At 39.6% G+C, this 15,667-nt stretch overlaps 1 protein-coding gene across 3 annotated transcripts in view; it reads left to right on the top strand.

Moving 5' to 3' along the window:
- EPCIP (exosomal polycystin 1 interacting protein) overlaps positions 1–4,670 on the top strand; it is a 28,730-nt gene extending 24,060 nt beyond the window's left edge. For all 3 annotated transcript variants that reach the window (XM_082459782.1, XM_082459784.1, XM_082459783.1), the window contains one exon: positions 154–4,670. In XM_082459782.1, coding sequence (XP_082315908.1) covers positions 213–872 — 660 coding nt within the window. In that variant the 5' untranslated portion in view covers positions 154–212 and the 3' untranslated portion in view covers positions 873–4,670. The remainder of the gene's footprint in view (positions 1–153) is intronic.
- Positions 4,671–15,667: the final 10,997 nt, after the last annotated feature.

The following is a 15,667-nucleotide window of genomic DNA, read 5'->3' as shown; positions in this document are numbered from 1 at the left end:
AAGAGCATGGCCTGCACTTGGGCTCCTAGCATTGCCTGCCTTTGCTAGAACTGCAAGAGAGAAAGTTTAAGACGGGTTATTTAGGCGGCTCCTTTTCCGGAAGCTGCACATTTCTAACGAGAGGCTGTGATAAAGCTGCACATCTTCTTTCAGGTGAGTTCCAATGAATCGGCTCGTGAAGGGGAAACTCGCTGGCCCACCCTGAGGCAAGAATGGCACCCCCCTCTGGGTGCAGCTTCCTTGTGATCGGTGCACTGGGCGTCTTTGCACTTGACTGCCTCGCGAGAGCTCAGCAGAACAGCACGCTGATTTTCACGAAGGAAAACACCATTCGGAAGTGCAGCTGCTCTGCGGACATCCGGGATTGTGATTACAGTTTGGCCAACCTGATGTGCAGCTGTAAAACCGTCCTGCCTCTCGCAGTCGAGCAAAGCAGCTACAATGACCATCTGACCATCTGGTTCACAGACACGTCTGCACTGGGACTCCTGTTGAACTTCACGCTGGTCCGGGACCTGAAGCTTTCTCTGTGCAGTACCAACATTCTCCCCACTGAGTACCTGGCTATCTGTGGTCTGAAGAGGCTTCGCATCAGCACCGAGGCCAAGCATCCCTCCCCAGAGCAGAGTTTACTCATCCACGATGGTGGGGAGAGAGAATCCAGAGAGAAGCCCATGTGGTTACACCAAGGCTGGCAAACCTGTATGTATATCTCCTTCTTAGATATGGCACTTTTCAACAGGGAGTCATCCTTAAAATCATATAGTATTGCAAACTCTGCCGGCATGGCCGGCAACTTCCCCTCCTTTTCCTACTTTAAAACCTTCCCAATTCTAAGCAACAAAAGCTATGTTGTCACATTCATTTACTAACATTGTAGCTGTGTCCAACCTTTGGGACCTTTGGCACATTATGGATCATTTCAGCCAGGAATCTGTGAACAAGGTCATGGGTTTTCCTATCCTCAACTTCACTTCACCCCCAGCCCCCATTCTGCCGGCCCTCTATGCCCTGCCCATGCCCATCCATGGGAAAACAAAATAAAAAGAGCCAAAAAACCTACTTGATTCAGTCCAGAAACGTGCCTTGAGGGCCAGCTAGAGGCTAGGTCCTTGCTACTGGGGGCAGGTGGAGAAATGTCAGATCAGAAATGGAGAGAGCAGTGCACCCCAGGAACCACTTAGTGGAGCTCAGCAGAGGGGATGACCCCCAAGAAAGGCGACTTCCTTCAAAACATTGCCTTAATTTTTTTTTTTTTTTTTTTACTTCATTTTGTTAGATAGGTTGGAATTCCCCTAAGTAGAGAATGATGGACTTCAGCATTCTGAGACTGTGAGCGCCACAAAATGATTAGGTTCTCTTAGACTGGTATTTTCCAAATATCTTGTTAAGAATATTCACATTGAGAAAGGGGAGTCTTGTGAGTGTGTTTAGTGAAGGAGGTTTGAAGCTTGGAGGATAGGGTGGGACCTTAGGACCAAATGAGGGCACTAGGGTCCTGAGGAAGGGATACAGAAATAAAAATTGGAAGTCACAAAAACCAAGTGCATTGGGTTCTTTCCTTAGAGCAAGGCCTAAACCCAGGGAAAGTTTTCCTCTTCTAGCCCTTCAGGTCCTTCTCTTGTCTTGCCTCCTATCTTCGGCCCCGCTGTACCACTTCCCCATTTTTCCTCTCATTGTCTTCATCTCCCTCCTCCTCCTTCTCCTGCTGCAGAAATCAGAACTTAGATTAATACCAGTAGAACTATGTTTGACTACATTAGGGACTAGCCTGGGAATGTAATAGTCCCTTATAACATTACTCCCATGGGTAAATATGCCCAGATTACTAATAGATAATTAACGAAAGAACTTCTAGCACTCGGTCCATTTGGAAGTTTAAGACTGGAAAGTCAAGACAGTTTGTATGATGGGGTTAACACAGAATGGTTTTATGTGCATTGATACAAGGAACTAACACAACATATTTCTTTTTTAATTAAATTGACTTGGGGATTCCCTGGTGGTCCAGGTTAGGATGCCGCAGTCTCACACCTGAGGGCCCGGGTTCAATCCCTGGTTGGGGAAGTAGGATCCTGCAAGCCATGTGGCACAGCCAAAAAAATAAAAAATAAATACATTTTAAAATTAATTAGTTAATTAATTAAACTGACTCATCATTGTACGAAGAAAATCTTCTCTCCCAGAGACCCAACTAACCATTAAAGTGGAATATAAAGAATCTATGGCAATTATGGTATAAATGTCTAAATTCAGAGTGCAAAGAATTTGAAACATTACTGACTTTATGATATCATAATAAGAAATAGTTTTATTATGAAATGACAGGCTGTCTTGGAATTGATGACTTTATATCACATTCATCACATTTTTCTCTTAACTTTAACACAGGGTAACTGAAATAACCTGAAATGTCTACATTAGCTTAATTGGTGGGGGATTTGGCCATTCAGGCTAATTAGCATGCATCTATAATGTCAGTGTTTAAATTAGGCCAAAACTAAGACCAAAATATGAATTTTAATAGAAAAATGTAATGACCTCATTACTGACATTGTATTTGAGAGGTAAGATTAAAGTGATGGAAAAAGACAAAGAAGAAAAAAAGAGCGAGAAAGAATGCCAAGAAGGATACAAGTGAAAAGATTAATAATAAATATATTTACTGTCATTAGTTACTGAAAATGTAACAAATTGAATTTTAATAGATTTTTATTAATAAAGTATAACATTAACTGATGTTAGACATTATGAGCATCTTAATGTGCATATCTTCCATTTGGTGGCTTTTAATAGTTTCAGAGCCATTTCACATGTGTTTTAAGTGCTTCTTATAAGAAATAATTGTGGGTCAATGGGACTTAAATCAATAGAGGAGGAAAGCTAATTAAGTTATAAATCAAGCCTGAGGTTGCCAGGTTTCTAGACTGAAATGCGGTTCAGGTTGTGCTGACAGAGGACAAATAAGCATATACATGGGGAAACATGGCATTTGGTGCTCAATCACAAGGTTGGGAGGACAATAGGGAGTGGTGGGGATTGTGGCAAGCTGAGCATGCACATCCAACTGAAGGGTCCACAGCAGTGCAAGCTGGCTGAGTGTCACTGCCATGGGAGAATACAGCAGGGTCAGATCTGATCCTTCAAGGGAATTAGGAACTCCAGGTGATTTGTAAATGTTGGCACATTATTCTGTTTTTTATTTGTTGCTTTAAATACCACTGTGTGGGTCAGACTATGTCAGTAGTCCCCATGGTGTCTGGGACTAGCCATTTGTCACCTCTGATCAGTGGTGTGCTAGTAAAAGTTTAACCGCCAGCTCTCCCCCCGAAAGTCTGTGTATAGATATAAATGTGCATAAGTTTATTATAAATTTTATTGATAGAAAGGATGTGCAGCACACAATTTACAAATGATAATAAAATGTGTAATGCTCTTTATTATAAACTCTGTACGCAATTAACTCTCAAAGAATGCTTTAGTTGATTTTTGCCAAAATCTTGTATCCAAAGCCAACCTAAGGTGGCAATTGATGAGCAAGTATAATTCTGGCATAAGTGTTCATTGATATTTTCATTTATGTTAGGAGTAAGAGGAAAGTTAAACAATAAAGATGTATGTGGGAATGTCACTTGTTAGTCAATGATGTAAGCAACTTCTTTGCTGAATCAAATAATAGGTTTCAAATACTGGAGGAAATTTTCCTCAATTTAGGGGACTAGTCACAATGTAAGGGCTACAGACATGATACATTTTTAAGTTTAGTCTGCACTGTTAACATTTTTCCCATCACACTCAACAAAATAAATAAAACCCTGATATGTAGTGTTTTAAAAGACATTTTAAAGACCTATTTCTTAGCTTTATCCACTGAGAGGGCCAAGAAGCAATGACACTCCTGTAGCAAAAAGCACACCGATACCTACATTTTGGTTCCTCAAAACCATTCCCCATTAAAACAAACAAAAAAACAACAACAAAGAAAATAGGACCCCGGGACTTCAACACAGGGAGCCCGGGTTCGATCCCTGGTCGGAGAATTAGATCCTGCATGCCACCACTAAGAGTCCGCATGCTGCAACTAAGTCTGCACGCTGCAACTAAAAGATCGCGCAGGCCTCAACTAAGACCCGGTGCAGCCTAAATAAATAAATAAATAAATAAATATTTTTTAAAAAGAAAATAGGGCCTTGAAGAAATAACTCATTCCACAGGGCTAGGGCAGCAAATATTTAAGGGTGAGCCTGGAACATCTTAATGTGACAGAAAGTAAGAAAAGCTCAATAAATTGATGGGGACATATAAAAAAATATAGGAGTCAGCTTAAAGAATTCCACTGATCACAAAGGGACCATCTGAGCATCAATATGATTAATTACCGGGGCTTCCCTGGTGGCGCAGTGTTTGAGAATCTACCTGCCAATGCAGGGGACACGGGTTAGAGCCCTGGTCTGGGAAGATCCCACATGCCGCGGAGCAACTAGGCCCGTGAGCCACAATTACTGAGCCTGCGCGTCTGGAGCCTGTGCTCCGCAACAAGAGAGGCCGCGATAATGAGAGGCCCGCGCACCGCGATGAAGAGTGGCCCCCACTTGCCGCAACTAGAGAAAGCCCTCGCACAGAAACGAAGGCCCAACACAGCCATAAATAAATAAATAAATAAATAAAAATTGTATAACTTAAAAAAAAAAAACCAACAGATTTATTTTTAAAAAATATATATATGATCAATTACCAGAGTGGATTTTAGCATATTGACTTGAAAAAAATGCCATGAGTTAGTACTGTCAAAACAAAGGAAGGAAGGAAGGAAGGGAGGAAGGAAGGGAGGGAGGGAGGGAAGGGAGGGGAGGAGAGGGAGGGAGGGAGAAAAAGAAAGAAGTGGGAATGGGGAAGGGAAAGTACTACTTTACAGAAGAATGGCAACTAATATATATAGAAGGAATAATAGAAAAACAAAATCACCATTTTGCAAACACCACAATAATAATTAATTCTGAAAAGAATCATTAATGGATGCTAAAAGGATTGGATGAAATACTGTCTAAAAGTATTATCATCCTGCAGATTAGTTATTAACCACAAATGGTACCTTTATGATGGAGAAAGGTCCCTATTTAGGGACTGAACTTAATGGGACAAATTGGCATCATGGGCTGCCTGATGTGATACACTGAGAAGGACACATTACCTATGTAGTATTCTTGCCTAAAACGTTAAACCTGCATCTAATCCAAATCCAAATTGAGGGACATTCTGCAAAAACAACAAATAAGCAAACCAAAAAAACTGGCCTGGACTTTGCAAAAATATCAGTGTCATGAAAGTTTAAAAAAAAGGGATGAGGTGTCCTAGAATGAAGGAGACGAACCAGTAGTGACAACTAAATATAATGTGCAATCTTCACTGGGTCCTGAATTGGGAAAAACCAACAGCTATAAAAGACAGGAGAATGGGACTTCCCTGGCAGTCCAGTGGTTAAGACTCCTGTGCTTCCACTGCATGGGGTGCGGGTTTGATTCCTGGTTGGGGAACTAAGATCCTGCATGCTGTGCGGCATGGACAAAAAGAAAGGGGCAGGAGAAGATAGATGTCTCAAGCAAAGAGAGTAAATTTCTCTTTCTCTGACTTTCGGTTATATTCAGGCCCTCAAAGGATTGGATGATGCCCGTCTGCACTGGTGAGGGTGATCTTATCTCTACCAGACACCCTCACAGACACACCCAGAAATAATGTTTTATCAGCTGTCTGAGCATCACTTGGCCCAGTCAAGTTGACACATAAAATTAACTGGCACAGACAGGAAAAGGCAACTCCATAGAATAAGGATCCATTTTATCTAGTGAGAACAAACTGCTGTCTCCTTCATGATGGAAAGGGTCTAGTATAATGAAACTGGCTGGTCCTCCCAGGGAGTGTTCCATATTGGGAGATCAAGATTGGTCTCTGCTGTTGACAGGTTGGATGCTAAACAGATCAGAGGTCCATGTTGAATCCATACAGAGCCTTCATCCCTGACACCATGGCTACTTTGTTCATGAGCCCATTGGGTAAGCACAGGAATAGCTAGGGAAAGAGGTAGACTGGTATCTATAGAATGAGTCATCTCATCCACCTTATTATTGGGAGCGCTCTTTTTGGTGGGGGCATTTTGGAGTATTCACACAGACCCAAACATCCTCTTACCTGTGCCTATTCTGAGTCTGTCCCTATAACACTTCCCCACATCTCCTTGTCTTATTCCTTCCGAGTCCTGTAACATTCCCCCCAGCCTTTCTTCCTCTGGGTTTTGTGAGAGAAGTAAACCATACAGAAAATGATTTGAATGACTATTCTCTCAATTCTCCCAAGATGGAACACACCTAGATGCATACAAGGTAAGTTCATTTATTACGTAAAATGGTTACCTTAGGGCATTATGGCTAATTGCCTCTAGGAACCCCAGTTGAGAAGTGGTGATCCAGCCAAGCCATTAGTTACTACCAATGAGTCAGAATAGATCTGTAGTTTTACCCGTGTTCTTTGCAGGCAAAGCAGACAACCAGATGAACTGCTTGGTGTTCTGCTGCTGGGAAGGTTTCCCTTCACTGCTTCCCTCATGCCTATGCCTGCCTGATTGGGGCTATAATGCTACTGAGCCCACTTCAGATGATGCCAGCACATCATGTGGAACCATATGTGTTCTAGACTTGAATTGTTTCTTCCTTAATCAATTGGTCATAGGTATGGCTCAAGGGACACGTAGCAATGCATCAAGAGTAAGAGCAACAAAGCACAGGGAACAGGTAAGTACTCTTTCAACTTGCTTGTGTCTTCAAGATCGCTAGCATCCAGTCACATATATACGACTTCCACTCATTTATAGAGGGCTGTTCTGCATGCCCATCATTATATTTTTAGTAGATCAGATAACTTCAGTTTATTTGGGGCAGCTAAGATCATACGGTCACTTGGTGTCCCATGGTTAAATATTCAGTCTCTATTAGGGCTCACATCAAGCCAGGAGCAATTTCTCAAAAGGGGAATACTTATTTGTCATTCAATTGAATTCAACTTCAGCTTACTACCTGATCCATATTGGTCACAGGCCTAAGATTCTCCTTACTATAAGAGTATTTAAAGCCACAGGACTTAATTTGGTCACCTAACAAGAGAGTGAAAAAGAGGGCCCAGGATCAAAAAATAAAGCACCTGAATACTTAGGGATCACTTAGAGGAGAGCCAATAAAGGGTTGACAAGGTTAGTGAGGAAGGAAATAACATGAGCCTGGGATGTTTTTGAAGGAATGGTGTTCTGGTAAACGTTTAATAATCAGCTCTCAAGGAAAAAGGAGTCCAATTTGAGGCATTTGCTGATTTCCATGGTGTAAATACTCCTACCATGGCCAATTTCAAGCTACAATGTGGCATCACTGAACTTGAAGTTGGGAGGAGATGTGCAGAATCAGCTCTGTAATCTAGACGAGCCAGCCCCAGCACACCTTAGAGAGGACCGTGTTTTCAGTAGGAGAGTGGGGTCAGTTCCGTTGAAGGCTGTTGATGGGTCAAATAAGGTAAACATAGGAGGGTCCTCTGGCTTTGGGAGAGGTAAGGCATTGGTGACCTCAATAATGGAAGTGTTAGTAAAGTTGTAAGGACAGAAGTCAGATTGGAGAGGTTTGAGGAATGAATGGGACATGAGAAAGGGCTGGAGTTAGTGAAGACAAATGTATGGAGAAGTCTGGCTGTGAAGGAGACCAGAGAAACAGAGCAGTGGCTGGAAAGAGTGGTCAAAAGAAATTTTAGGATGAACTTACTAATGTAGGTGTGCATGCTGATGGGAATGACACAGTACAAAGTGTTGATGAGGCAGAAGATAGGAAGGCCAAAGGAGTGAAACCTTTAAGGGGATAGAATTCTGAGCACAAGTTGATGAATTCATCTTTGATAGGGAGAAGGCCACTTTTTTCATTTTCATGAGTGGAGGCAAGGAAGAGGAGTACAGATGCAAGCTGGTTTGTAGATGTGGTTCCCTCTGATGGTTCTCTCTTTTCAGTAAATAATTATGTAGTTATTAGTTGGGGATAGCATGAAGGGTTTGAGAAGAGGTACATAATAATCTCCTGGTATGGAAAAGCAAACTTACCACGGGAACATTAAAAATACGAGATAGATAAATTTGTTGAAATCCCTAAGGTGCAGATGACTCTCTCATGATCTCTTCATTGCCATATGTTTACACATCTTAAGCCTTTGCCGTTGTTTCACTGGAGTGATGGGAGAAGGAAATGATAAAAACCTATGGTTATTCCCACATCTTTAACTCAAAGTCGATTTACCTCTTACTTAAAGTCTTTCCTGCTTCTTCTTTGCTTATTGGTTTGCTAAGAGCTATTAGGCTCTTCTTAAGTCAGTTGTGAAATTTGTATTTTGCTAGAATACACATTTTCTGTAGAATTTCAAACGTATTGTCACTGGGTTCCGTATCACATTTTCTCATAATTAATTTGGCTCTTCCTCGTGTCTGGTTATATGTAAAGTTGTGGGGATATGTATGCGTGTTCTGTATTCTTCCTTAATTAAGCTTGGGTTTTTCTTGTAATTCCTATGTTTTGGGATTTATTTTATTATTTTCTAATTTATTAATTACTGTTTTATCTTTGACTATTCCTACTCCACACATTCTTTGAATTATTTTGCTGGGTTTTTCTTTCCTTTGTCATTTCTGAGGCTGAATACTTTATTTCTGCTTTCACTTTGGTAATTATAAACTTAAAGTTATACATTATTCTCTGTGTACCCCTTTAGCTATGTACTATATATGTTTATATGGAAATAACATTTTTATTAATTTCTAGAGTTTTTAGATAATGTATATTTTATTTCCTCTTTGATTCAGAGATTTAGATGACGGTTTATTAATTCCAACGTAGTGAAGGCTTTTTTTTTTTTTTTTTTTTTTAATTAGGAAGTGTCGTTCAACTTCTTGAATTTGGTTTGTCATTTAACTTTTTCTCTGGTTGGAAAACGTGCCCTATAAAAATCTCTATTTTGAGGAATTTGTTCAGGTTTGTTTGTTTGTTTTTTGGTAGCCAGGTTAATGACTGATATTTATAAATGTCTCACAGATGACGTAGGTGATTAAATAGACTCTGTTTGGAGAGTACAAAATTCTATCTATCTATATATTTGAGCTCACTGATTATATTATTAAAATCCCATATAAACTTACACATTATTTGACTACTTCATCTGCCTGACTGAGACTGAGAAGCATATTCAAATAATGTATTACAAAGAAAAATAATGTATTTAGTGTCCATTTGAAGTCTGTAGTTAATTTAAGAGAAAATAAGGAAAAGTAGCCACTCAGGGACAGATAAAGAGAAGGCCACAGTCTGGCTCAACTATGACTAGGGTTTTACTGGGTGAGTACAACAAAGCAGGAGGGGGAAAGGGAATTGAAGTTGTTGCAAGGGAGTGACTATAATCTTGTCCCCATGAAATCCAATCTGGATAAGGAGGGAAACAAGGGCAGGAGCAAGAGGATGGGCAGTGAAAAGTGATGGGTTCATTGGACCGGAGGTAGAGTAAGCAAACTAGAAGGATGGAAGTGACGCTTTCACTGGGGAAGACTCCCAGTAACTCCCTAGTAACTTGGAGGAGGTCCAAGATGCAATGATTATGATAGGAGGATTAGAGTCAGGAGGTTAGAGAACTAACTCCAAGTAGATATTGCACTGGAATGTTGAAGCCACTAAGAATGAATGAGGGAATTTTCATAAAACAATTCTGGAAAGAAATTCACCAAAAATTAACTGTTAAGGTTATAAGTGATTCTTATTTTCTTCTTTGTATTGTTCTACATTTTCTAAATTTCTAAAATGTAGTAATGCAGGTAGTACTCTTAAAATCAGACAAAGGTTAGTTTTTAAAGTCAACTTAGTTTTTTCAATAGTTTTTTCAAAAATTCAAAGCTCAGGCTTCCCTGGTGGCGCAGTGGTTAAGAATCCGCCTGCCAATGCAGGGAACACGGGTTCGAGCCCTGGTCCGGGAAGATCCCACATACTGCGGAGCAACTAAGCCCGGGCGCCACAAGTGCTGAGCCTGCACTCTAGAGCCCGCGAGCCACAACTACTGAAGCCCGCGTGCCTAGAGCCCATGCTCCGCAACAAGAGAAGCCACCACAGTGAGAAGCCCTCGCGCCGCAACGAAGAGTAGCCCCTGCTCGCCTCAACTAGAGAAAGCCCGTGCACAGCAACGAAGACCCAACGCAGCCAAAGATAAATAAATAAATACTAAAAATAAAATTCAAAGCTTGATTTGATGTTTCCCTCTGTAATCATACTATAATGTTACTGTGTATTTATTGTATAGTTTTGCTGCCCTAGAGTAAAACTAACACAGAAAAAAGAAACATTCTTTTGTCTTTATACCCAGAAGAGATACTTATAACTCTGTTGTCTTTTTTAAAAATTTATGTATTTTGGCTGCACCAGGTCTTAGTTGTGGAACACGGGATTTTCATTGTGGCATGCAGGATCTTTTTTATTGTTTTTGTTTTTGTTTTTAGTTGTAGCATGTGGGCTTCTTAGTTGCAACATGTGGACTCTTAGTTGTGGCATGCATGTGGGATCTAGTTCCCTGACCAGGGATCAAACCCGGGCCCCCTGCATTGGGAGCGCGGAGTCTTACCCACTGGAGCGTCAGGAAAGTCCCCAACTCTGTTGTCTTTAATAACGTATCTGCTTTTGACTTTTTCCCCAAGAAGGAAAGACAGTAATGTACAAATGATATTGCGCTAACAGAGATAAGTGAGTTCTCTCAGAAAGGATGCATCACTAGTTTTGCTTTTGCATTGGTTGTATAGTTCTTAGATGTATTCATAAAGTGTCCATTGTGAATGTAATATAAATATCATATAGGTACTATGATTATGAATTATATACTCTTTTACATTTTAACACTAGAAGATATAAAATACTAAACAGATAAAATGATTTCAGCTGCTCCTCATTTTGCGTGAAATATTCAAAGAAAAGTTTACTAAAAGAGACATCCTGGAGCTACTAACTGTAATCATCTTGAAGGAAAATGCTCTACACAATCCCAGAAATCTTTCCACATTTACTAATGGTGAAGATATTTAAATGGCCAGGGACTTCCCTGGTGGTCCAGTGGTAAAGAATCCGCCTTCCAATGCAGGGATGAGGGTTCGATCCCTGGTTGGGGAAATAAGATCCTACATGCTGCGGGGCAACTAAGCTCGCGAGCCTCAGCTAGAGCCCGGGTGCCGCAAACTGCAGAGCCCACGCGCTTTGGAACCCGTGCACCACAACTAGAGAGAAACCCGAGCACTACATCAAAGACCCCACGTGCCTCGACGAAGATCCCGCGTGCCGCAACTAAGACCTGATTCAGCCAAAAATAAATAAATAATAAATAAATAAGTCTTTTTAAATAAATAAATAAATGGCCATTGGCACAAAGGAAAAAAATGAATCAAATTGAAATTTATGATTTTATATCTGTGGTTTTTGCATAATAATATCCTATTGACTTCTTCATAATATTAACTGCAACTCTAATAAATTTTTGGCTTTTTACATGTTTTATCTGTCTTCAGCACCTGACTAAAGATCCAGAAGGCGAAAGAACACACCTTTCCTGTTCATTATAACAACACATCTGCCTTGTTCATATTGATTCCTATTGCCTAGCATAGTACCCAGACCATAGCAGCTGCTCAATAAGTACTGTTGAATGAATGGATGATAATAGAATTACCCAGTCTAAGTAGAAGATGTATTTTAAAAATACTGAATAAGCTCAGTATTTCCATGCAAGGAAATAAAACATCGTTTACTTTTATGTTACTCTAAATTTGGATGAAGAGAAATTTCACCAACTTTCTTTTTGTTGAAGAAACTGTCATTTCAGAAAATGTAAGGAATAGCCATTACAGTTGAATTGCCAATACATTTATAAAAGTTGAGTGGCTTTCCACTGGGGATACTAATATGGCAAAAAACAATTTTTTAAAACTTTTAAAAGTCTGAATCTTTTAAATCTGGATCCCATCAATAATCATGGTTTGACTGAAAAGATAATCTTACTGAATTAGATACAATGGCTAAATGCAGTTTGAGACAGAGAGTATAGAAATTTTCTAACATTTTTAAGAGGACCATTTACCTGCTCTGGATGGAGATACTTGTCTCTCTTTACTTACAATAACTATATACTTGCAAGGTAAAGAGCTTTCCTCACTTTAACCCACTGCTTAAATGTCAGTGAGCATACCTCTATGAATATCTTAAAAAAAGAAAAAAAGGAAGAAAGAAAAGCTCCTCTCTGAACAAAAGCTATAACTGAAGAGTTATTAAGTTGGATAAAATTACCATTACTACAAAATTAAAATAACTCTTGTTTATTTCGTTAGAACTCTTTGGTCCTAGTGTTCTTAGCTTTTAATTAATGGAAATAAACTTGAACTACTTTAAGCAAACACGCACACAAACAAAACATCATCAACGACAAAACAAAACAAAAAGACATTTATTCTAAGGATTCTGGGGGTATCTAAGGGAACCCACAGACAGGAGTGCAGTCCTGCTTTAAGAAGAGTTGAGAACAGGAACCGGGAAAGGCACGAGAATCCCATATGCTATCCTTTTTGTCCTCTTCTGCTTTCTAGCACATCTGCTTCATCCTTCTCTCCTGATACACAGACTAGCTTTCTCAGCTCCTGAATTGACATGGTAATTTATGGCTTTCCTGCAGCTTCTGAGTTCACTGCAAGTCCAGCCACAAGCAGGGACTCACTTTCTCTGTTTCAAGTGCAAAATCTTGGGAGAACGTGATTGGCCTACCTTGGATCAGGTCCCCATCCTTTGCTTAGTCAGTACAATGTAACCAGGCTTCCAGCCTTCGCTGGGTGGGGTGCCTTTCTCCCAGAGAAGGCAGTTCCCAAAGGCAGAGGGGGAGGTATCTATAACTACTTTAAGAACTAATCTACCCAGTAACTTATAACAAATGTCTTGTGATCTTGTTTTGAGAATAAAGAGATGTAAACTGTTGAAAATATTGATTTATACCAACATAGGGTAAAACATTTACCACTAATCAAATACACAGATAATGTCTAGTACCATTCAGTCAACAAATATTTATTGCCTACTGTGTGCCAGGCACTATGGTAGGTACTCTGAAGCTAGCAGTGAACAAAACATAAAATCTCCTCCCCCATGAAGCTTACATTTTACTTTAAGTTAATGCAGAGCTGTCTTTGCCAAGGCAAGGGCTAACATAATTTAATTAAATAATTAAATGATTTCTTCAGCTTTTTTTTTTTTTTTCCAGAACAGAATTATTGAGTTATAGTTTTAGGAAGAAAAGAAAACTTTGTAGATCAGGGATTCATAGACTATTAGATTAGACTATTATTTAGACTATTTATTTGCCTGCCAAATAAAATTTTTAGATAAAATAAACAATTTGGGAGGACTCACAGCTTTCACTACTCTTTAGTTTGCCAAATAAGGGTATAAAAACAAACAAACACACTACCATATACTATCATCATTATTTCATATAAGGAAAGAGATTTCAGTATCTTAACATGGAAAGAGAAAGACAATCTCTGAATAAAGGACCATTTTTTCCCCCCAAGAAAGGACATCCGGCTACTCTACATGAACAGACTGTTCTTACTCTTCTCATCTGGCAGCTGCCTAGGGAAAACTTCACAGGTTCATAGACCTGAATTTGGTAACTATCGTTCCAGACTACAGAGTCTGAGTCGGCAAATAAAACAAAAGTGGTTTGCCTTTTTTGTCTGAATTTATGGGCCAGTTAATCCATGTAAAGTCATAATTTGGTTGAAAAAAAAAACACCAACTAATCAGAATTATTGCTTGGAAAGATAACTTTAAAAAAGCACTGAACTAACTGATTGATTCAAACAAAATGATGGATGTAAGAGTTCTAAGGAAGCAGTCTTTGTCTTCCCAGATACTAAAAGCACTCCAACATTAAACAGTGATGACACACTTGGGACTTCCCTAGAGGTCCAGTGGTTAAGACTCCGAGCTTCCACCGCAGGGGCCTCGGGTTCGATCCCTGGTGCAGGAACTAAGATCCCACGTGCCATGCAGCATGGCCAAAAAAAAAAAAACATAGTGATGACATACTGTATTCAATAAACAAATTAGTCAGTTTAATACTCAAAGCACAGAGCATTTTATAAAATAATTAGTTTCAGGTAACATACTGGATGACAGGCAATTAAAGCAGCTACTCAGTTTCAGGAATATAATTTCCACAGGGTCTATAACCTCTAGAAGGACCTTTGGCTTGCTTTGGCAGCAAGGTAACTTCTAACAGTTTAACTTTGCCCTTCAATTACCTGAATAGGTAGATTGTCAAAGTTATAAATACATGTTGTCTTTTAATTTGTTAGCTTGCTTTAAAACGACCAGTGTTCTCCTCTGGTCTCCCCATATTCAATCACCACTTGTCCAGTGGAAGATCTTTTTGAGGTTTTAGGCCAAAATATTAAATAGTCCTTAAGTCCTCTGGACCTTGTCTTTGTTACCTCTACCCTAATCAAGTTACTGCAAATCTGTCTCTTGGCTCTGGAGTTGGTGTCTAGAGGCTGACCAGGCACAATTTGAATCTTTTGTGATAGGAATTGGAGTTCAATTTCACCAACGAAACACTGTTGGAATCAGAACTTAAATCAATGCTGAATAGCCAGAATATAAGAACTTAGAGTAATTTGAGCAGAATGGAAGCTAGATGTTATTAACTTTCCCTATTAACTGGAAGAAAATGTTACAGAGGACGCTCTCAGCCTAGATCATCTTGCCAGTTTCCAAAAGTGAGTCATGGGTGGGCAGATCTCAAATCCAATCAAAGAAAACCAGAGGCAGATGTGTATGACATAGAAATTCTTGAGCTTGGGATCTTTTTCAACTTGGAACTTAAATCTCAAGTGAAATTTTGACAGGATGGTGTAGGCAAGTAGGCACTTTGGTAGGAGTACAGACTGGCACAGCTGCTATAAAGAACAACTTAGAATTAGCCAAATTACAAACGCACACCTTTGGATCTAGCAATTCCACTACTAGTTCATCCTACTAGTGACCATTTTTCGAAGCTTCTCATTGCAGCATTGATTATTACAGCAAGACTGGAAATAACATTAATACCAATTTTTTAATGGGACTGGTTAAATAGATTATGGTACAATCTAATAATGGATCACTATGCAGGTGGGTATTAGAAGAGACAACGTTTTAAGAACAGATATGAACTGATCTCCAATTTATGTTAGACTAAAAATGCACTGTTTGCACATTGTGTAAAAAGGGTAATTCATAAAATATACATCTTTGCTTTTATGTTCATAGAATATCTCTGGAGGATCATAAGAAACTTTTAACATTGCCGGCAAACTGGAAGGCTTCTAAGGATGGGTGGCTTTTTTTCACTATATGAATGAATGCCCCTTGTTACCTTTTGAATTGTGAGACAAGAAAATTCGCATATATGCACACAGGTGAAGGAAAAGGCCCTACGTTTGGTGGCACAATGAGAAAGCAGGTGAGTTCCACTTCAAAGTCAAATACCCGGTTCCGCCCTTGGCAGTTAAGATTGTTACTCTGTGACACAAGTCTGAAATGTG

The sequence above is a fragment of the Balaenoptera physalus genome (assembly GCF_965194825.1).
Source record: "Balaenoptera physalus genome assembly, chromosome: 4".
In the NCBI taxonomy this organism is placed as follows: domain Eukaryota; kingdom Metazoa; phylum Chordata; class Mammalia; order Artiodactyla; family Balaenopteridae; genus Balaenoptera; species Balaenoptera physalus.
The sequence above is the reverse complement of the archived record's forward strand: the minus strand, read 5'-3'. Positions and strand labels throughout refer to the sequence as shown.